Below are 23,379 nucleotides of genomic sequence, written 5' to 3' on the forward strand. Positions count from 1 at the left end.
GTTCAATAATTACATAAATACTCTTGACAGATTTCTGTGTCCCATTATGTACTTTTTTTACCTTCCCAATTTGAAAGGGATCTGGTGACCAACCTTCTGGTATAATTTTCATGACAGTTTGGTTTTCTATAATACTGAAAAGTTTAACAGAAATCTATTAAGTTAAAAAGAAAGAATATATTACATTTGCTAATTGCAAACAATCTTTTAGCTGCAATTTTTCCCATTGGGATTAACAAAGTGCACCAGTTAAACATACATTAAAAACAGTTTAAAAACATTAAATATACAAACAGCAAGAGATTTTAAATATTTTGTATCAAATACTATAGGACAAATATAATTTACAATTTTTTTGCACAAAACATTACATCTGAAATATAACTTTAGATATTACAGACTATAAAAATACATATTTTGCCTCTTAAAAAGTATTTGCAGGTTCCGGCACAATGTAACAGTTCAAAGGAATTTAACACTTCAGATTTCTTCATATGTAATTGGATGTGCAATGATAATTAATCAGACTTGCAATTAGTCTTCTATAACTGCAAGTAAAATGTAAAGTCAGATCTCCTAAGAGAGCCCTTTCTAAATAATCCAAATGTAGTACCTGATTAGCTACAACACATATGGTGTGAACTATGGGTCATTCCTGTAAGGGCTGACCACTCTAGTCCCAATTCAGCAAAACAAGCAAGCACATGCTTCACTAAGTATCTGCATAGCCCACTCGCTTAAATCGGACTAGTTACATACTTAAGTTTACTACAAACAATTATTTTGCTAGATCAGGGCCAGAGCACTCAGCACCTTTTAAGACTGAACCCCTAATGAATGCTATGGCCACATTCTGCCCTGTCCTATATTTACACTGAAGTCAACAGGGTAACAGCATGTCAGTCAGGGCAGAATTTATAATTAGCAGTTCAAAGATGTAAGAACATCAGGCCTGATTCAAATTTCAGTTATGTCAGTGTAAAATCAGTAGAGCCAGTGGAGTTATACAGGTATGAAACTGGTGTAAGATCAGAATCAGGCCCATTGTGTAATTTTGTCCTAATGTGTTTTTTGGGGGATCCCTCTGAAGTAATCCTAGAGCAAAATTCAACCTGAAGAGTGATATTCTGCCTACAGTTACTGCAAAGGTTTTTTTCAATCATGTCTCCCAGTAGTCTCTGGCCCAGCTATATAACCATCAAACTTTTTTTTAAAGTCCTAAAAAATACATATTAATTTACAGGAAATATCAAGACTCAGTCTATATCCCTTACTTTAAATGCCCCAAAATAAGTTGCTTCTTGAGATGAATCCAGTAATGATGGGTTTGATACCTGGATACTTATTACTTCTCCAGACTTTAGTTTAAAAAATCCTCCTATGTTTACAGAATAAAAATGAAATTCTGAATTTCCTGCCCAATATTTGGTGCTTCCTCCCTTCATCAGGACATCAGAGTGTCTTATTTTAAGGTTTGTTTTAATCATGTACACCATCAGCTGAAGCCCTCTTCTAGTTAGGTCTCCTGAAGTTTCATGGTGTCTAAAACAAATGTTGGCATACAAGTAGTAAAACCCATCTTGATTGACTATTAGTTTTCCATCACGGAAGGTCATATTCGATAAGTTTGCCTGGCCTTTGTCATGATGCCAGGATGTAAGGTTCACTTTGCGTGTGCCTAGGGAAAAAGGGTTTAGCAGAATGTTACTTTTGCTCACAAACATTTTCTACAAAGTTGAGAGATACCATGGCTGGATTTTTAGTGTCAGTAACAAAGGTAGCTATATAAGCTAAGGTAAAGAGTAAAAGTGAAGGGGAGAGAGACACTGTAGCCAAAAGGTAAGATGAGGTCAAATAAGTCTCAGGCTTTAGGATATAAGCCAATTGCCACAAAGGACAGGAAGAAGTTTCCTCTCCCCTTGCAAATACAACTAGCTGTTCCTACCCACCCTTACTCTGGAGCATCAGCTATTAGCATGAATCAGGACAGGAGGTTTGTTTCACCAATAATCAGATCAGGCAAATCCTATATGGAATCAATTGCTAAAAACTGTCCCAACTAAAAAAATGTTTATTTAACATACTTCAGAGTGGATTTTGCACTGGCCAAGGAAAAACACCTGCTCTCCTTAACTATTTATTCTTAAATGGTTTGGTTAGTATTAATATAAATGTATAGTTCTGATATAATCAGGGTAACCACTGTCTTGATAGCGAATCAGGACTTTACCAAGTACCGCTCTCCATCACCACATAATATGTTTCAATATTACTCACTACCAACCCAAGCATGTACTCATTTCAAGACTGACTCACTTAGCTTTTCTACAGTACTCAACTCCTTCATCTCTCCCTCTCTCATCATCTGTTGATTCCACCACCAACACCACACACTCTTCTGTGCCCACTCCCACAGTGCCTGTCCCTCTGAACAGTAACCTTGTCTTCTCATCTCATGCTCTCCCCTCCCCATTTCCTGTTCTCATGCTGCAAAGCACCTCTGAAGAAAGTTCACAATGACTTTGTACTTTCAGGTACGTTTCTCCCTCCTTCACCTCTGCCTTTTACCTTGCTAAATAAATCTACTTCTTGAGACTCCTGCATCTGCAGCTCCCATGACTAATAATTTCCCTGACTCAGCTGAGATTCTCAAAGTATCTTGAAAGCCAAAACAGATGTTCTCTGAACAAAGCTGTCTTTCTCTGCCCCTCCTAGTCTTCCCTTCCTCTTTCTAATTTCAGAGAGATTTTTCATAGTATCCAAACTAATCCCAAATCCTGACTTTTCTTGCTCCATGCCATATCTTCTCCCTCACCTTTATGGTCAACCTCGCTCTAATCTAGCACCTTTTCTTCATCTTTTTTTGGACCTATAGTTACTACCCATCTCCCTCAATCCTTTGTCTCCAAACGCCTAGAACAGGAGTGGCCAAACCATGGCTCACAAGCTGCATGTGACTCTTTTACAGTTAAAGTGCAGCTCATGGAGCCCCCCAGTCCCCCTTTTCTCCACCTACCAGACTGGGGGGAACTTGGGACTTCTGCCCTGAGGTGGAGTGGTGGTGTTAGGGGCTTCTGCCAGAGAAAACTGGTGCCTACTGAGAGTGGGGGGGCACAATTTAAAGGTCCCCTACAACAGCTTGAGTCACGCCCACCAGATATGCCCCCCCACTACCCTCATTGCCCTCCCCCTGCAGTTCCCAGGTGATAGTGTCCCAGGGAAAAGCAGCAGCAAACAGTTGAGAGCTGCAGAGAAGGGTCACTGCTTTAGCTCCACGAAGAGAGGCAGCAGCTCTCCTTGCAACTCCCAGCTGTTAGCCGCTGCCTCTCCCCAGGGCCAAAGCTGCTGCAGTGACCATGCAGGGAGAGGGCCCAGCAGCACCATGTAACTGAGAAGGGCCAGCAAACCCTGGCAAAAATCTGGGGGGCCATGTGACCCCCTCCCATGACACTTCCCGCCCCCTGTTGCCTCTGGTTTCTGCTCAGTGGGGAGGGGAGTCTGACGGCTTCAGCCCCGCATGGTATGCCTGATAGAGATCAGGGCTTCAGCAGGAGTTGGGCCAAAGCCCTGAGCCAGGGCAGGTGCCTCCCATGGGGCTGAAGCCCCGACCTCCCACTCCCTGCAGGACTGAAACCCCGAGCCCTGGTATGCACGCCCCAGCTCTTGAACTTCTGACAATTGTTGTATGTGGCTCAGAGGGACAGTAAGTTTGGCCACCCCATCCTAGAATGTGCTTTCCCACATACGCTGTCTAAACTTTCTTTCCTCCAACTCCCCTAAAGTCTGCTTGCCATCTCTCCACTCCATTAAAGCCACTATAAAGTCATCAATGGCCTCTTCCTGGCCAAATCTATGATTCTCTTGTCTGTTCTTCTCAATCTCTCAGCTGATTTTGACATTGTCAGTGACTCCCAGCGACCTCTGCTTGCTGCTCTACCTGCACTTGCCTAACTTTATGCTAATCTATTTCTCCTACCAATCCAGATAGGTGGAGGAGCAAATACATCTGTGTATCACACTGCATGGGCGGGCAGTACTCTTCTGTATGCAGTTCAAGGTTCTGGTTAACAATTAACAGATGGGAGCTCTTTGGTGGAGGGATTTTTTGATTTTAGAGAGCCACGCACACTTCTGGCACCAAATAAATAAAACATGGTTACCACGCACAAAGCCCTACTGTCCTGCCAACCACCTGCCTCCAATGACCTCTCCCTCTGACCCACTAGTGTCCCATATGAACACAGACAACTGTCCCAAAGGTGAAGTTCACAGGAACCAGAGGCAGGGCAGTCTTCAAACCAGGGCCCTATTAGTGCTGCACCAGGAGGCCACAGTAAGGTTCCTTTGTTTGCACAGTGCCTAGTACATGTAGTTAAAGACGACCGTCCCTGCCCAGAAAAGCTTATCTTGGTCAATATGATGCTACAAGTGGATGTAACAAACATGGGTGGAGTTTGGAGGGAGGGGAAAAAATAAGCATGTTTTTATATGGACTATGTGTAGACCTGCCTAACTTATCTGCTGGTAATGTGTGTCAAATCACATAGGAGAGGGGGAGAGATTTCCCCTTTGCCAATGGAATTCAGTACTATTGGAAATACACATAACCCTAAGGTTGGGCGCATTCGTTAACTGGTGTAAGATGCACCTCTTTATCCTGGCTTATCAGTTTTCTTATTTGGTTTACTAGTCTTCTTCATCAATGCATTTTAACGTTGTGGGGTGGAGGTGGGGTACATGGGATATTAGCTCCTTGCACATAAGGTGTCTACCATGTAAACTCAGCCAGATTATGGTGCTGGGAACCATGAGAACGTTTGTAATAAAGAGACAACAGTATCTGAAAACTAAGTCTGGAAAGTTCAGTAGTAGGTTCTCCTTCTTCCCTGCATGACAGCTTCATATTTCTTCCACATTTAATTTATTGGGCACAGCAAATTTCATAAAAACACAGGCAATAAAAAGTAAACATGGTTTTAGCTTGAGATAAAGGAAAACTAAAAATCATCATAATTGTGCATTTTTGCTACAGCATAACAACCTATATTGTACTTAAGGTACATAAAATAAGGAAGTGGGAAAATACTCCAAATACTTATGTAACAAAAAGCTTTAACACACAAAATTATGTGCTTACAGGCTTAACTCAAAGCTTGAATGAATACAAGACTCTAGGGTATGACTTAATCACAGTAGACTTGAGAGTGATTCATACATCATTCTAGCTCTGCAGTAACTGTACAGGAACAAGATCCTTATTTTCTAGGTCGTCAAATTAGTGGAGCTCTCACGCCAAGAGTTTCAAGAGGGCTCAAATTCTGGGGTCCTCAACTTGAGATACCTTTAAAGGGTCCAATTTAAGAGGGTGAATATTCAGCACTCTGTGAAAATTAGGCCCTTTTAAGTTCTCATACTGGGGACTCAAACTAAGGCACCCAAAATCCCTGCTCCCCCACTCCTGCCATGGAGGCCGATATACTTGGGAATCAAACAATCAATGGAAGGTGTAAAACTGCATAATTTAGGGGTGGTAGTACAGGTGATCAAGGTCCTAAGTTATTCCAAAGTGGTTACAGGTAAATATGGGTTGTTTAAAGTGTGTGTAAACTGGCAGATTCTGGGTATGGCTTTTGTGCATACCTGGAAGCAGCCACCTTAAGAGTTAAGAAACCTCAATGCTTTGTAAGGGGGATTTTAAAAAAAATGAGGGAACAGTTGATAGCATGGAAGGAATTTCTGGAATAGTTTTAGGGAGTATCATTTTGGTGATCCCATTGGATGCTAGGTTCACATTTACAAATAGAAGGAGACATGCCAGATGTAGTTGGACTTAGAACATATGACTGAAGGGCTTGGTGTGCCCAGAGATGGCCTGAGGAGAGGTTAGAAAGAAGTATACTGAGAGATCTCTCTTTTTTGGACTTTCTTCCAGTATTGGTGGCAGTCACCATTGGGGTGAAGAATTTAGTAACCAATAGGTTCATTTTTGGTGGGACAACCTGGCAGTGGTCCACTGCATTAACAGAATCTGCAAGGTTGCCATGGGCAATGCAGCTAAAGACATCTGTATTCTTTGTTGAAAAATATTCTGATGTTCAACAAAGAACATGTTCCCAGTATTGACAATAGTATGGATTCAGGGAGATAACACCATTCACCAAAGACCCACTGCCAATGATTTTATTTTTCCTAGACTGACAGAAAATTCCAGTGCCTCACTGACATTCAGCATCCGTTTCAAGTGACTAGATATACAGAGTTGTTAGTACACCACAGACTGGCAGCATCCACCACATCGGGTAATCTCCCCAGCCTGTCATTTCATTAAAGGCTGGTGAGATTTGCTGATCTGTTAGAGGAATCTTGGTCAAGATGCTCTGGGAAGGCTGGTCCAAATGTGAAGGCTGCACAGAAGTTGCCAGGCAACAGATAACTATACAGATCTTTTAGGTCAGTTGAGGCTTTGCCTCTACAGTATGTTCTTGGCGGGGAAGAGGCATTGCTCTTTGAGCATTAAGTGTTGGTCGGGTCATGCCTAGGAAACTAAGGGACAGTTCCGGACATGAACTGGACTGGCAGAGGGGAAGGTGAAATAAGGGTCGAAGGCAGAACAAGCAGAAGTGGGGAGCCATAACAGAGCTAAGAGAATACCCAGATGAACAGGTATGTCCAATGAAAACCATAGGAACATTTCTGGCCCTGCAAAAGAGCCAGATGTTGTATTGCACATGGAGATGGCAGCTACCTGACCAGATATCCATTTGCTGCAATACTGAGGAAGGTGTTAGTCTGTGCGTAAGGTGCAATCCAGCAAACTTTGCTGGACATTCCTTCATGACCAGTGCAGCAACATTCGAGGCATTTGATTAGCTGAAGGGTCCAGGTGGCTTGACTCTTGTGGTTGGAATGTTCTAGCCTATGCCTGCCCTACAATGGATTTGCAGACACCTGATAGTGCATTGATCCCACAAGAGGGAAGGAAAACAGCAGGCAAGTCACAGATGGGTTTTTGGGGCAGAGTTGTCTGTCTCTAATGATTTAGGAGGAGGAGCATGTTGTAGGCCAAGCCCATGCCTCTTCTGCACTCCCTGATGGGAAAATCACATCTATGTCTTGAATATTCACTGAAGGGAAAATGATCTTGGGTTTTAGATGGGGGTGGATTTGAGACTTGTGAGCTAACAGGAACATCAGCCAGAGTACCCAGCTGTTGCTGGTTACCAACCATGGTTGTACGGAAATGCTCACAAGGTGGCTATGATTGAAGCAATCAAGCCTGCTTCTGTGGATTGGGCCTGGAAGAATGTGAACCAAAAGGGTCACCAGAGTCTGTGACCACTGATGGCACAGAGATCACATGCTGAAGATTCAGGGTGTTCCTGAGCATTACAGGGAAAATGGGCATGTTTATCAGACACACAGACTGATGTGGCTGGCAGAACTTACAGACTGGACTGATGGGAGGCAGATACCCAGCAGTGTGGTGTGGGCAAGCTATCTGCTGGCACCACCATATTTGCGGTCTAGTGCAAGTGAGAGGCTCAAAGAGGCCAGTTCCCAGGAGTAAACATAATACCCAGAATGGTGGCCCCAGTTAGCCTGGCAGAAGAAGAGGAAACCTTAAGCCTTCCAGACTGAGGTGCCCTTCATGTCTACCCTCATTCCCCCTGGAGGGAAAAAGCAAGAAAATCCAGGAGTGCTGAGTCCTAAGGATTAGACTCAAACCTGGATATTGGCACAGAGGCCATTTAGCATCACACTGCACTCCAATGTCTGGTATTTGGATGTGGGGGATAAGACCTCCATTCAAGTTAACAAAATTACAGCTTTCCAATTTAAAATCCATCCTTCGTTTGTATTTCATTTTCCTGCTAGTCCTGATCATCAGCCACTTTTGAAAGTCTTTGTCCCAGGGCTTTATGTATTGTTCAAAACTGTGTAATGCAGCCAAAATGTTTTTACAGAAATATTTGATTAAAAGTGAACTTACCAGCTGGAATATTTTTATCATCAATAATGAGATGTGCAAAGGGCTGTTTCTCAGGTTTGTTTCTCTTGGACAGATCAAACAATGATGCTTCCATTATAGCTAGAGATAAAAAGTTACATTAACTCAAAGAAACAAATTTAGTAGGATTTCAAATACTTATTATAAGCCACTTGTTACCTTTTCCTGATCTTGGTGGCTCTCTTCCAGCAATGATGCGCTGTATCTCCTAAAATGAAAAAGAGCTATTACTCCATATGGTCATGTCCCCAGTAATGTACTGCTGAAAATTTATTGGCTTACATTACATAATGCTGAAATAATTTTTCATCACTGTGTATTCAGGTGTCTGGAATATAGGTTTTCAACCTTCCAGGACATAAAATGTGGCCACAAGGGTCAACTTACAAGAATCAGCTCCTTTCTATAATGGGGGCACTACGTCCAATACTTCCGAAAAAGGAAAATAGAATGATGGTGTTTATGATTACTTCACAGTATCTTCGACTATACAATTATCAGGGGTACGGTCTGAAAATTGAAGATCATGCTGAAAGGATGGCTGCAACCTTTTATTATTACTGTGCTTAGAGCAAATGCATTTCTGTAAATGTAAACGAACAATCAGAACAACCAAGTATCGAGCAAAGTAAATATTTGTCACACTGAACATTGTGCAATATGGAGTAATTTAGATACCTGGGGCCAGACCGTGCCATACAGGGGCAGCATGCAGTCACATTCACAAGAATTCAGGGATGTTGAGCATGTTAACTGCATCACCCTTTATGGGTTTTAGGAGGCTGAAGAGAGTTCTCTCCTTCACAACCAGCCATTTACATGGGCTGTTGCAGAAGGATAATGATCCTTCTTCCTTTGGGATGGGGCTTGTGCCCTAGAGATGTCAGCAGGCAGCTGTCCCTGCACACAAATGAGAGAAGGGATCGCAAGTGTGCCTGGCCCTTGGTAAAGTATGCAAGAATGAGATGGGTAAGGCGCCTTGCACATTCATACAAGGCCCAAGAACAGCCTGGACAAGTGTTAATTAAAATTGTAAGTGAATTTCAATGTTAATGAAAACAGGCTATGTATTGGCTATAGCCAGGCATAGCACAACCAAGAGATATTTAAGCTGCCACATATGCACCTCTGCTCCTGAACAGTCACTCCCCAACATTCCAGTCCTGATCTTCTTCGCAAGTAGATACTGAAATTGTAACTTTAATGACTGGAAGCAGTGTCTTGTGGGTAAGCCACAAAACTGGGAGTCAGGAATTCCGGGTACAGTTCCCAGCGCTGCCCCAGACTTCGCAAGCTTGGGCAAGTCAAACTCAGTGCCTCAGTTCCCCATCTAAAACAGGGGTAAAACTTTCCTTCTCCTACCACATGTCTTGTGTAATTAGACGGCACACTCTCTGAGGCAGAGATTGTCATACTGGTTTTGTACAGTGCCTAGCCCAAAGGAACTTCAACCTTAGTTGGCCTCCAGATAGCACAATAATACAAATAAATGATCATCAGAAGTTTTATGATGCAGACATCATAATCAATCCCTCATGTCAGATTTTTCAACGTGTCCCTGTTTTCTATACGTTTATCCTTTAGTCTAAATTCTTTGGGACAGGGATTGTCGAAATAAATGAATCAAGTGCATTTTGTAATGCATTATTATTTCTTTTACTGTTTGAGAATTGGCAAGAGAACAATATTATTCACAACAGATCTCCTAGATATTAATCTAAATTTGCAATGTTCTATTGCAGTGGTTCTCAAACTTTTGTACTGGTGACCCCTTTCACATAGCAAGCCTCTGAGTGCGACCCCCCGCCCCCCCAATAAATTAAAAACACATGTTTATATATTTAACATTATTATAAATGCTGGAGGCTAAGTGGGGCTTGAGGTAGAAGCGACAGCTCGTGAGCCCCCATGTAATAACCTCATGACCCCTTAGGAGTCCCAACCCCCAGTTTGAGAACTCCTGTTCTATTGTATTCTGAATTACTGCCATCTTGTGGAGTTTGATATGTAACACCAATTCTAAATATCAAGGAAATGTTACTTTTATGTAACTTTGTAACCACAATTAAATGAAGGTGCTCTGTGTGTGTGTAGATATCTGCTGAAAGGGGAAAGTGAGCATAATTAGGTAGGCGTCTAAATGCTAAACCAAAATGGAAAGCCACAGCAGCATGAAAGTCATAGTATGACTATCAAAGTAATGTAGGCCTGCTGAAACGCTGATGAGTTTATAGATAAGATTCTCTGCTCAGCTGTACAGCAAAGTAGCAGATGAATTTTATTTTTTGTTGAAGTTGCAAAGCATTCCCTCCCCAATGTTGGTGGGAAAGTTGTAATTAACTCCCCTTGCCCTCACTGGTTCTTCTGCTTTCATGCCAGTTATTAGAATATGTGGGTCAGCACAAGCTGTGGTTTAGTCACACGGAAGACTGGATGCAAGCAAAAAATCTAGTGTGGCAATATGAACGACAGCACCAACCTCAGCCACCCACACGAGCCTTGTTACCTCACTTGAAGAGGTAAGAGCAACAATGGTGGGCACTGAATATTCCCTTGTGCCAATAGCTACAAGGTTCCTGGAGAGGACATGCCATCATGAGAGGACAGATCTAGGGAGCATAACGTTCAGGACCTCTGAGAGGATGCCCTTTATTTCAGAGCATCCATGAGATTAGTGCCCTTTGGCTCCAGCCACACACCCCCTCCATCCACCTTCTCTAGAGGGGATAATCCTCTTTATTGTGTTGCTTCAGAGCCATGGAAGTATTTGCTTGGTAATTTTCCCCTCCTGTGTAATTTGGGGACATGATTATTTAGTCCTAGATTTGTTTGTCTGAAGGGATTAGTTCACTGTCCAATTGATTAGGAAGTATATTTACTGCAAATTACATCCTTCTTGAGAGACCGAACAGACTAATTTCTTTCATTGTACAGCGAACTGTAGTAAAGCACTCACAAAGTTGCGCTCTTCTACAATCCAAGCAGTGGTTTCAGGAGTATCTAACACAGGAGACTAATCCCTTTTTGGCACAATGCCAGGCAGGGATCATCTACCCCAGGGATACTCAGAGTGCAGTTCATGAGCCGCAAGTGGCTCTTTAATGTGTCTCCTGAAGCTCTTCACAGCACATGGTATTAACACACTATGATTTAATAATTAACCAATCCAAGTTAACAACCAATTAGTATGCTTCTGTTATATTAACCAATTGTAGTTGATAATACTTGGTCATTTTGCTGTGAGATTTACCCCGTCACAGATGTATTCACTTTATGATTCTACCTCACTAACATTTACAGCAAACTGAGTACAATTAGGATTTGCACAAAGCAGGAACAGAACACAGATAATACCCCAGATTACTCCCAGTTATAGATTAATTTTCAGGTCAGTTACATACTTCAGTCTTACTCTGTATACTTAAACCCAGGTATAAGCAATGTTCCAGATCTTAATAGTTTATTATAATTTCCTTTTAAAAACTACAATGTACCATAGTTTGATTTTTGCAGGCAGTCAGTCAGTCACAGTCACCTACTCAAACTTTCTAAGGCCCTGATCCTCCAAACGCTTAGACACATCTACATTTTCAATGGGCCTACTCACAGTAGTGCATGTTTTTAGGATTGGGCTTACTATAATCATGTAGCAACCACCACAATGACAGGCCAGAAATTCAACTTAGACTGCTCTACAGCAAGTATTAAATTGCCCCAAAATCTTCAGTGCTAACCAGGCAAGCATTTCAAAACCAAATGAATCTGTAGTTTAATTAATTTTTTAACATGTGATGCCTTTACAAAAGTCTTATTTTCATAAAACAGAATAAAGCCTTTGCTGAGACTATCCTGGTATATTATGAATTTTTTTTATTTTATTTATTAAACCGAACGCCTATTTCAGTAAAGGTCCCCTTGGATTTTCACACAGCCCAGCAGAAAAACATCACAGCAGAACAGCAATTTTAGCATTAATAAAAGCAGGCTATTTTAGGGGGTTTACACTAGATTGCTAGTCTAACATTTCACAAGCCATCAAGGGGTAGGTGCTTTATATTCCAGGAGTTGGAAATTCTGCTTTCCAAAAGGATGCAACACTTTGCCTCTGGTAGATAGCTAGATATCAGACCTAAAATTACAACAAGTAAAACTTCCAAAAGCACCTAACTGACATAGGAGCCTAAGTCTAATTGTACTTATGAAAATTTGTATCTAATATTACTATTTATAGAAAAGCTATTTTAAATTTATGAATGCTAGAGCTTAGTATAATTTTATTCTCTTAAGCTTTGTGCAATTTCCCTTCCCACAGTCTCAAACAAAGGGATGTAAATGTTTGAAAAAGCCTCCAGGCTTTTGAAACCTAAGTGGACCCTTTTGACATTCAGATATATTACATGTATCAGGAGGTAGCCGTGTTAGTCTGTATCCACAAAAACAACAAGGAGTCCGGTGGCATCCAGTTGCATCTGAAGTGGTTTTTTACCCACAAAAGCTTATGCCCAAATAGCACCATAAGGGATTGCTGTAGTATATCTTTAATGCTACCACCTTTGTTCATTTAAAACTAATTGATACCAGGAAGATATTCTGATCAGCTTGCAGGAAATTCAGCAGTTTGAAGAATTCCCCAGAAGCTACACTAAAGACACCAATCCTGTAACTCTTAATATGAGTATTCCCAGTACCTGCAAGAGGTTGCAGGATCAGGATCACAAACATTGGACAACTTGTAACTCTGAAACCTTGCCTCTGAAGCACTTTGTTAATAACCACATGTGCTTAGAATGTTTGTTAAGTCTTTATAAGGGCCATCCTGGAGGTCTAACAGTGAAGTGTTTTGTTGCCATGTGGGTGACTAGTTTAGGCCTGACGCTGCCAGGGTCCAGGAGCACTGCCAAAAAAGTGTTACTTCATGGATTGACCCCCAGCTATGTGTTTGTCGTTCTCTCTTTACTGCCAGACTTATGGTAGTCTTTATAAAAAGTGTGGTCAGTGTATCTGGACTGCCAAAGGGCTCTTAGGGTTACATGAAAGAAAAAAAAGCAGCCAAGCCAAGCCATGCAACCACAAAACAAGAAAATTATATTACTTGTCTACCTAAAGCTGTGGGACCATGTTCTGATCTCAGCTACTTCAGTGTAAATCTAAGGTAACTCCACTGATGACGACAAAGTTACTCCAGATGTGCACAGGTACTTGAGACCAGAATCTGGTCTGTGATGAGGAATCACCACACTTAGGGTGAACAACCCCGTAATGCATTATTGATGCTTGTAAAACAATAGTTTAAATGTACTGCCCCGAACATGCTGCTCTCTAAGCAACAGTTCCATCACCCAAGAACGTGTCAAGTAATATAGGCATAAATATTAGATTTAGTTAGAAAATGCTTTAATGAGTGTTTTGGGGTTTTTGGGTTGGTTTTTTTGTTTTGTTTTTTAAGGGGGAAATGTTTGGGCCCCACCCTGCAATGGAACTCCCAAATGACTTTAGTGGGAGCACTAAAATACTTCCAGATTAGTCCCTGTTGTGGATGTAAACACTATTCTACACATATGCAAGGAACATATGCAGATACATACCAGTGCACCAAAAAAATCTAGAAAATGCAGCCTGCTACATAGAACATGAAACTGATTGGTCTCTTTTCATTGGCCAAACTGAGTGAAGTGCAAAAAGTAAAAAGTCATAAATGACAAGAAGTTAATTAGATTTTAAAGTGTTGCATTTCAGTAACCTATTGTATAATTAGTATTGCAAATAAGGAAGTGTGGATTTTAAAAACATACATGGGGAATATTCTCCGATAGGAAACTGCACCTAGAGAACTCAGGAAAGCACCCTCCATCCATGCCCCTGGTATGCCCCTTATACCTGGGGCTAGACCCAATAGAGAGAGATCCAGCCAATTTCCAGCCACTTTGCATTGCCAGAGATGGTGCAAGCCAGACTCCGACCCAGGATTTTTACCTTGACATTGGCCCTTTAACATCTGGGATATATGCTCATTCAGCTGAAGAGATGCACCTGAGGCTAAGTTAACATTTCTTTTTCTTATTTTGACTTACCTCCCTCAGTGTCAACATATAGGGCCAAATGAACTAGGATGCAGACCTGGTTACCCAGTGTCTCATATACATTCTCCTTTACTGCGTTCAAATAAATTTAAAAACGGATTATTTTGGCAAGAGAAATTTTACTGTTCACTTAAACTAATGGCCATCAAGCAAAATAGTCATCCCTAGTCATTCAACCTCTAGTCCGGATGACAGGACATGCAGCTTCCATTAAAGCCGATGCCTTTGTTGATTATACCAGCAGATAGTGCTTCCCATTCACTTACTGTAACTATACACTCCATCCACAGAGCTCCCTGGAAGAGAAATGCACTATATGCACACAGAACATAAATATAAACACTTGCCATTAACTCCTTTTTTCCCCCCCTAAAGTATACAGTGGATGATTTCAGCAAATATTAGACGAGAAACAGCTAAGCCCAAATTTTCCCAGTCTTTGAAAGACAAGCTGGGCAGAAGGAAGGGGCAAATATCTGAAATCTTAGGAATGTATAGGAGTTCATATAACTGAGGGAATTTATATAATTATCCTCAGACAAATAGTCTCTACCATTCATGTAACCTGTGGTATAATTCATGGTACATATGAAGGCAGCAAAGAAGTATGGACTAAGGGATTCTGACACGAGACTATTATAAAACAAAGAAGTCAAGGATTTAACACTCTTGGTATTTAAATAATTCTTTATTAGATGGCAATTAGGTTGAAATAGCACAAAATACTCATATGAATGTGCTAGGAGATCAAAACGTATAAATTCCCCTTAGGAACCTGGGTAATTGTGACAGGTACACCAAATTTGTCCAGTTCCCCCTCTCCCCACACCCCCATTATGGCTAATGACTTTATCTGACTAATTTCCCTGTTAGAACTTGTCTACACTGGCACTTTACAACGCTGCAACTTTCTCGCTCAGGGAAAAACACCCCCGAGGACTGCAAGTTTCAGCATTGTAAAGTGGCAGTATAGACAGTACACCAGCTCTGGGAGCCGCACTCTCAGCACTTGGAGCTACGCCCCTCATGGAGGTGGTTATTTTAGAGCACTAGGAAAGCTCTCTTCCAGCGCTGTGCCGCAACTACACAAGCCATGTTAAAGTGCTGCTGCGGCAGTGCTTTAACGTTGCCAGTGAAGACGTGCCCTTAGTGCTTGGGAGTAAGCTTTACCTCTGCAATGCCAAGCAGGAGCTACCTAGTTATCACGCTAATCAAGACTTCCTTATTACATTGTTCAGACTCATTAACACAAAGGATCTGCTAATGGGCATGTGTGCAATGCAACTGTTGTAAAATTATATTAAAAGATGTGTTGTCTAGTTTTAGCCCCTTTCTACCAGATACATAGGCTTTGTCCACACTGGAATCTGAACAAAAAACTTGTTGTTGTTCAGAGGTGTGAAAAAAATGCACGCCCGAAAGTAGCGGCACAGCTGTGTCACTAAAAGTTACGTAGTTTTAGACATTACGGTAGCTGAGAATATGGTTAAGTAGGAGGACTGCTATGTATTTTGCATTACTTTAAATTATCTTGTGTTTGTCCTCATTATCCCCCTATCCTACCGCTCTAAGATTATCCGGCACTCCACTCAGTGGTGTCAGCTCCCTCACTGGGCCTACACAGTTCTCATTCTACATCAGTAGGAACGATCCCCACACAGAACTCGCTTGTGGGAGACTGAATTCTCTGTGCAAAGAACAGGAGCAGTTATCTCACACATGGGGGAGTCACATTCCTGGAATCCCACTTCACGCACAGAGGGCAAAGGGGAAAAAAAAAGGAGAGATGCGCTGTTCCCTCCACAAGGAAATGAGAGTAGATGCCCTCCATCTAATATTTTGCTTGCCCAACCACCTTCCCTCTGCTTGGGAATTTTATCTGGAAAAAGAATGATGTCACATCCGACTCATCAGGAACACAAGCAGAAAGACTGGAGATAAAAAGATAGTCTTACTCTCTCAAAACCAAAATGCTGGGATCCATCTGGACTAGCCTGAGGGACAAATTGGCCAATCAACTAACCACAAACATTGTTTTTCCTCCTAGTGTGAATCCAAACTTTCCCCTCTTAAAAAAAATGCTAGTCAAAGCACCATTAATCTGCATACAGATATGATGAACCACTACCAAAGGGTTCATGAACAAATGCAACAAAATACCAAAGATGTTAAAGATTACAATGCAACCACTAGTTCTATGTGAAACAGGAAACGCGGTTTTTTCCCCCCTAAAACTTCTCTCTCCAGGTTTTCAGAAGCTCACTTAAGTTTAAATATTAGTTTAATTCTTAGGGTGCACTGACCTTTTGCATAACTCCTTCCAAAGCCTGTTTTATTCTCCAGCATGATTCGGACATTAATTTTGTTTCCTGATTTTCCAGTGTTGTCTCTTGCAAATCTGTGCTTTCTTGAAGTCTTAAAAGTGCTGTGAAACAACGAGTGTCTTCTTTTGTAATTCTGTTAGGGTCCATCTGAAATAGGTTTAAGAACATCCATAATTTAAGTTTGTCCAATAGACCTTAACTCAGTATAACCAAAAGATACACTTGTATGCCACTCAATGCAATGTCATACTAATCTTACTGCTATAAAATATATTCTCAACACACAAAACTTCTATTCACACAAAATAAGTAAATGATAAGCAAAAAACAGATGTCTTATAGTAAAGTAAATCACACCAGATAAACTCATAAGGACTTTCAGATATAGTAGGAGCATAAAAAATGTTTTCCCCAAATTTCCTAGGGATATGTAGATGTAGGAGATGGGATAACAGGACAGAGTATTTCCATGAAATCTTGAAAGGGACTCTATATTTTGCCTGTGCAGCAAATGGAATGGAGATCATGAAAATTAATAAGCTTAGAATGAATCAGACAAATGATCAGTACATTTGGAACCTGATCACATGGAGAATGATCTCGTGTCCACTGTAACCACTGGATATTAACATTAAAAAAAATGGATTCATCAGGCTTAGAAGACGCCAGGACATGGATCAGTGTCTTTATGTCAAACAGCTTTAAAAGATTAACATTTTGTAAACGGTAAAGTCAATTTTCTCTCTGCTTCGTATGTGACAAAGAAAAACTGCCTTCAACTGTGGACACCACACTACACTATATTTATTGACAAACTGAAGCAGTTCAGGACAGCACTGCAAAAATGATCAGTAGCTTTGAGGAATTTATAAGGAAAGATGCAAAATACACATAAGCATGGCTGGGTGATAACCAACTGTGTGGAGAAAACATAATAGTCTACAAATACTTGAAGGGTTCAAACCTCATGAAGGGAGAGGAATTACTCAACATGGTACAAGGGGGTTATGACAACTAGAAACGCAATGAAATGAACAAAGGGAAAACTTAGGCCAAATATCAGGAAAAACCATCTCAATAGCCAGACATACTGGTCTGTGGAACAGCCACCTGAGGGATGTGGTAGAAGCCCAATCTTGGAACTTTCAAACTCAGCTAGAAAACCCACTATAAAATGTACCATGGAGAATACTCCTACATTAGCAGAGGGATGGACTGAAGATTTAAAAAGTATTGTTAGGCTCTAACTTCTATGATTGATTCAAATATATCATGTTAAGATTTCGAAGCATAGGCTTAGAATCTATTGCCATCCAATTTGAAGCAGCTCTTTTTCTACATTTAAAAGAGTGACTGGAACTTAAAATATTGTAAGTACTGCATCTTAGAGTTGAATCACAAAATCATTTATTTCACATACTGAAGGATAGAAAATAAAGCAGCCTTCTCTCAGAAACCCAAACAAAAACAAACATGTATCATTCGTACTCAAGACGACAGAACACCGGGTCATGCAAATGTAATGTGTGATCAATGGAAAGCATGTTAAAGAAAGTATTGAACTTAATGGAATATCAGAGGTAAGATTAGCAGGATACAGAATTGCTAGCCAAAAACCGCAAATGAATTCCTTTATATGCATTCTAAAGCATGAGAATGAAAGAGATTCAAGCTAGCCTAAAAACAAACAAAATTCAAGAGTGAATTTTAGAACACAGTGATCACTATTTAGAACAAATTAATATTTACTAATAGATGCCAAACTGCAGTGAATAATACATGTAGACTGGAATTATCAAAGGGGCCTAAGGGATAAGGACTATTCACCAGGAGTTGGGTTTCAAACTCATATAGCCCCCCCTTGAAATTCTTATCTACAATATAGTAACTTCAAGTATATGTTTACTTTTCAGTGGCAACCACTACTGAAAAGAGGTTACTACTGCAGTTTTTAATGTAATCAAAATAAAAGCTTCTGAAAAAAGTTGACATGGGTGTTGTAACACAAACACGGGAGATCAAACTTTGTAGGGGCCAGATCCAGTATACAGCAAGTCAAATTCATCTGCAGCATAGCTTCATAGACATTAATAGGCAATAAATCTTGTGTGTCAAATGGAATGTTGCTTGAACAAGATCAACAGTGGATTGTATTAAAGTATTTATCTGGATTATCTCTAATTTAGTACCTCATTTACTAAATGCTATTGGACAATAGCACAGAGGACATCTTTACAAATGTAGTTAGAAAGGCTGATGGGGATATGCTGAGAAATTTACGTGACTACTGATGGCTTTGAAAACATGTGCAGGATTAGTTTAAATAATTCTGGTAAAGTTAGAAAACTGTAGGGCTTCAGGGAGAACATCTGATTTGTGGTGGTCAGTTAATGTAGCTGATTGCCGCAGCCTTTCAAGGGATACTCGCCCAGCCACTGCTACACCCACACCGTTTTTGTTTTTTGAAAATTAGCTTGCCTGAGTACAGTCTAAACAGAAGTTTATAGGAATCCACAATATTAATAAGAGGAACATTATAAAAGTTAGTCACCAAATAGACATTACACAGAGTGGGGGGGGGTGGAGGCGGGAGGAGAAGGGGGAAGAGAGCTGCAGGCAAGAAGTCATTGACAAGACTTTTTTTAGAAAAGGCACTGGGAATTAATCACACATACAATCAAAATAAAATATCAAAATAGTTTCCAAGAAGTTGGTTGATATTCAGGTAAAAAAATGCCATTACAATATTTTCAGTATTCTTTTCTATCCTATTATATATTTTAACAGTTAGCTTGCTTTTTTTTTTTTTACACCACTACTGCACAATGAGTTGAGGTTTTCATTAAGCTCTCCAGAGTATCAAATTGTTACTTTTTGTGAGCAGTTACACAACTTAGAATCTACAAACATATGAACAGTACACACTTTTCAATCTGACATACATTACCATTCATTTGTCAAGACTAAATTTCACCTGCCAACATGTGGCCCATCATTCTAGCACATTATGCCCCACTGAAGTGCCTCAGTCTTTTTCAGCTTTGATTAACCTACATATTATCTCATTGGTAAAGTCTGTCACTCTACTAAACCCCTCCCGACCCCCCCACCCCACACACAAAGAAATACATTTAATTATAGAGCTGGTGAAAAATGGTTAAGTACATTTCATTAAAAATTTCGAGTTTTCTGGAAAAAAATTAACTTCATTTTTGACTCCTTCTCTCCCCTCTTCTGGTGGCCAAAAGGAAAAGGGAAAGGGAGAGAAGGGAGAACAAACAAAACCAAAAACATTTTCCATGAAAATTGGAAAAAGTTTTAGTTTTATAATTGAAAAAATCCAAACACTTTCAAAAAACTTTATTTCCAAAGATGACAGTTTCATTGAAAAAAGTTTTAAATAAAATATTTAAATTGGCTTTGTTTATTAAACATCTGCCCTTGTATGGAACCACTGTTAACTTTTTCTCACATTGAAAACTGACCATTTATTCCTGCTGCTGTTCTGCCTTTTAGCCAGCTTCCAATTTATCAAAGAACTTCGCCTCTCACTCTATGACTACTTGGTTTCCTTAACAGCCTCTTCTTTGGCACTTTGACAAAGGCTTTTTGAAAGTTCAAATAAATTACACAAGCCAGTTCCCATTTATCCATTAGTTGGTTAGCTTACTCACAGAATAGAACAGAAATCTGAAAGACTTGGTATATGAAAAAAAGCTTGTAAAATGGTCTTGTGTTAAAAGGTATATTTTCCAGATGTTCCATAAAGCCTTTCTAATTCACACTTGGTCAATCCACACACCACTACTAGCTAGCTGAGTAGCTCAGCATCTTTGAGAAGAGTGCTCTGAAGACTCCTACTGCTAAGCTGTCATTACCTTAACAAAATATACTAAAAAGTACATAAGTATACTATGAAGTACATCAGCATCATAAACAATTAACACTATACTGCTCAAAAGTCATGCTCCAATTCAGTGAAGTCAATGGAAGTCTTCATTGATTTCATAGGAGTTGAATCAGGCCCTGCATGATTAAGTGCATTTTGTCAGGAAGCATATTTTCTGTTTCCCTGACTATATCAAAATTTCTGAAAATCTGGAAGAGGTTACCATTCAATAGTGTGAATTAATGACGTTCTCTTGTATTTTATGTGCACTATTCTATTTATCCGTGGAGAGAGAGATGACATTAAAAATATTGAAGTCTCATTGTGTCTACAAATTGTAGAGAAATATTTTGTGCAAATCTTGTATCAAGTTGGGTCATTCAGATATTTTGGAACTAGTTCAGATTTACAAATAAATAGGAGTTTCAGATCAATTAGAGGATCAGGCTCTAATTGTAGAATTATGTTTATATTGCTGTTTTTACATTATGCAGACTAAACGATAATGTGTATGCCATGGGAATAATTCTGCCCTTTGTTACACCTGTATAACCTCAGACTTCACATTGTTAATTAGTATGCTATGAAGTCATTGCAACTAAACTTACTTGTCAAAATAAACAAATACATTTAGTTATATAGAATCCTGACTTTTTTTGGCCTGTTTTTGAAGTAAACATACTATTGGGTGTTTTCTATAAGTTAAGATGTCTTAATGGAGATGTTTCAATGGGTTTGTAGTGGAGAGAATAATTTTTCACCCTACAAGCCGAGTTATTGTATACATTAGTCTATTTCACTGTCAAGAAAACAAGTAATTCTAAGCTACTTTACAATAAGTACCATAAATGAACTGTCACTCTGCTAAGGTATAGTCAATTATGTATGTATAAACATGGAACAGGTCATACATAACTTTTAAAAAGTAACTAATAAACACAAAGCATTTGCCAATAATTGAAAACAGACGGGAATAAATAAGTAGGTGCAAGTAACACATATAAACAATATTACAATAAATTTGGAACTGTCACTTGTTTTATTTCAATCACTCATTTAAATGTGCATGCAATTGTACTGCATCCAATCTGTAGGTGGTCTAGATTTAGAGTAGATTTTGTTGTTAATGTATCCAGTCTGTCCTGGGGCCCAAGAGCAATTCTGTCTACTTAAAGTATGACCTGAAAGAAAAATAGATTTCCACTTCTCCACTGACTTCAAATGAAAATAAAATAAAAGAACCATTTCTCTGAAGACAGACTAGTGTTCGTACTATACATATAAAAACTTCTTAACACCCTAATTAAAACTCATATCTCCAGTTTTTGGACAGTAAAACTTATATCAGATTCTACAGCATCTTTAGTTCACCTATTCTGAACTAGTAATCTTTTTTGCAAACTTAAAGAGCACAATCTTTTGTTTTACCCCTGAGAAAGAGCAAACGTCAGCCCCCCACTTCCTTTGAGAAAGTTCACAGTACCAGGCAAAAAAAACCGTAAGTGAATCCAACCAATGCAGTGTAATTTCCAAGAACAAAAAATAATCTTTCTAAAAGCTTAAACCACTAGAAAGCATAACATTGTAGCCCGACCCCTCCCATCCTATCTCCCTGCAGCTCAGATCTAATGTGCATAGCATTGCCCAATTGAAAACATTACTTTGCCATATTTTTGTGGTCTAGTAGAGCAGTCTAATTCTCCTCTCCCGGGAAATGAGCTAACAAGTTACAGAATGTAACTTTTCCCTGTGCCAGCCATTACACACCCAAGTTCCACAGTGAAGAGCAGCAGCATCAAATTCACAAGGAAGGTAGCCTCTAAAAAGAAACCTGGGACAATCTTGTACTAGGCTGCAAGTAGTTATCCTCCAAAGGGGAAACAATGATAACTTAAATAAAATGCAGGGGACCTATTTGTTCTATGCAACAAGGAAACTACTATTTGTTAGGGTCAGACATACATACAAACCTAGTTTAGATTTGTTCAAATTATTCCCTTTATTTTCTGAACTCATTTACCTGCATGTTTTGGATGTCCTGGACACAGTGTCACCATTATAGTCTGATGACTATTTCTAAACTTGCCCACTTCAGGGCTCCCTTTACTCAGCGGGGCAGTGGTAAAAAACAGAAGTAGGTAAAACTAACTTGTCCTGAACTAGACTCCATATTTCCCAAGTGAGAAAACTCAGTTTGCCCAGCTCACCCTCCAGGGCCAGACACCCTTGACTGGAGCCCACCTTCTTCCAACCCTCCTCCCTCTCCCCCCAACTCTCAGATCAAGAGCACGTGGAGAGTAAGTAAGAAGTGTAAAGAAGTATCCCGCGTCTCACAACCCAACCCCTGCAGTGAGCAGAGCCCCCGGGCCCTCGAGTGCACGAGCCCCTGGGTTACTCTGCAGACACTGGCCCTGTGCACCTGACACTGGCCCTGTGCGCCCAGCCTGCGAGGCACCCAGCACCCACGTCCTCCCCTCCCGCCTTCTGTGCCCCGGCCACCCGCCCTGCCACGGCGCGAGGGTGCAAACAAGAGGCGCCGCGACGCTACCTGGGCTCTGAAGCAGAAGAACAACGCAACGCTGCAGACCACCTGCCCCAGCCCGAGCAGCACCAGCGGGACCACCAGGGCCCTGGCGGAGGCTGGAGGCGGCGGCGGCGAGTGCGGATGGGCCGGCGGCGCTGCCTGCGGCGGCTGCTGCTGCGAGCCCTCGTGGGGGGCGCTGCCGCCCAGCTCCTCGGAGCCGCGCAGGTACTTGGTGTAGTCTCGGCTGGCGCGGCGCATGGCGCTTCGGCAATCTCCGGGCGGCGCGGGCAGGCTCCCAGGCTCGGCAGCGCCCGGCGCCCGCGGGCGGTGGCTCTTATAACCTGGGGCCGGGCTCTTCAGCCAATCAGGAGGCAGCCACGAGGCTCGTTCTGCCCCGCCCGCTGAATCCTGCCCGGGCGCCACGCTGTAGCCGCCTGCAGGTAGGGAGGCTGGCAACTGAGCGCAGCTTTACCACCAAAGCCCGGATCCAGCCCCTTTATAACAGCCCTCCTGGCCGGCCCTTCCAGTGTGGGGACCCGAGAAACAGGAAATCA

The 23,379-nt window shown here is 41.0% G+C and overlaps 1 protein-coding gene across 1 annotated transcript; it reads right to left on the reverse strand.

Moving 5' to 3' along the window:
• Nucleotides 1-1,060: 1,060 nt before the first annotated feature.
• Nucleotides 1,061-23,114, reverse strand: TNFSF11 (TNF superfamily member 11). The gene is made up of 5 exons (XM_074943910.1): nucleotides 22,850-23,114; nucleotides 16,392-16,559; nucleotides 8,168-8,216; nucleotides 7,991-8,089; nucleotides 1,061-1,678 (listed from the first exon to the last, which is right to left on the reverse strand). The coding sequence occupies exons 1-5, from the start codon at nucleotides 23,081-23,083 to the stop codon at nucleotides 1,257-1,259; spliced, it is 972 nt and encodes a 323-aa protein (XP_074800011.1). The 5' UTR covers nucleotides 23,084-23,114; the 3' UTR covers nucleotides 1,061-1,256.
• Between the last annotated feature and the right edge of the window lie 265 nt (nucleotides 23,115-23,379).

This window comes from Natator depressus, chromosome 1 (genome assembly GCF_965152275.1).
Source record: "Natator depressus isolate rNatDep1 chromosome 1, rNatDep2.hap1, whole genome shotgun sequence".
In the NCBI taxonomy this organism is placed as follows: Eukaryota; Metazoa; Chordata; order Testudines; family Cheloniidae; genus Natator; species Natator depressus.

Bases quoted from the DNA above. Each gene is read 5' to 3' on its own strand.
- TNFSF11 (XM_074943910.1), bottom strand. From the start codon at position 23,083: ATGCGCCGCGCCAGCCGAGACTACACCAAGTACCTGCGCGGCTCCGAG. The intron at 8,217-16,391 runs GTCAGTGCACCC...TTTTCATTTTAG, and splicing joins TGGAAGGAGTTATGCAAAAG to GAGATACAGCGCATCATTGC. The intron at 1,679-7,990 runs GTAAGTTCACTT...CTTTTTCCCTAG, and splicing joins TGATAAAAATATTCCAGCTG to GCACACGCAAAGTGAACCTT.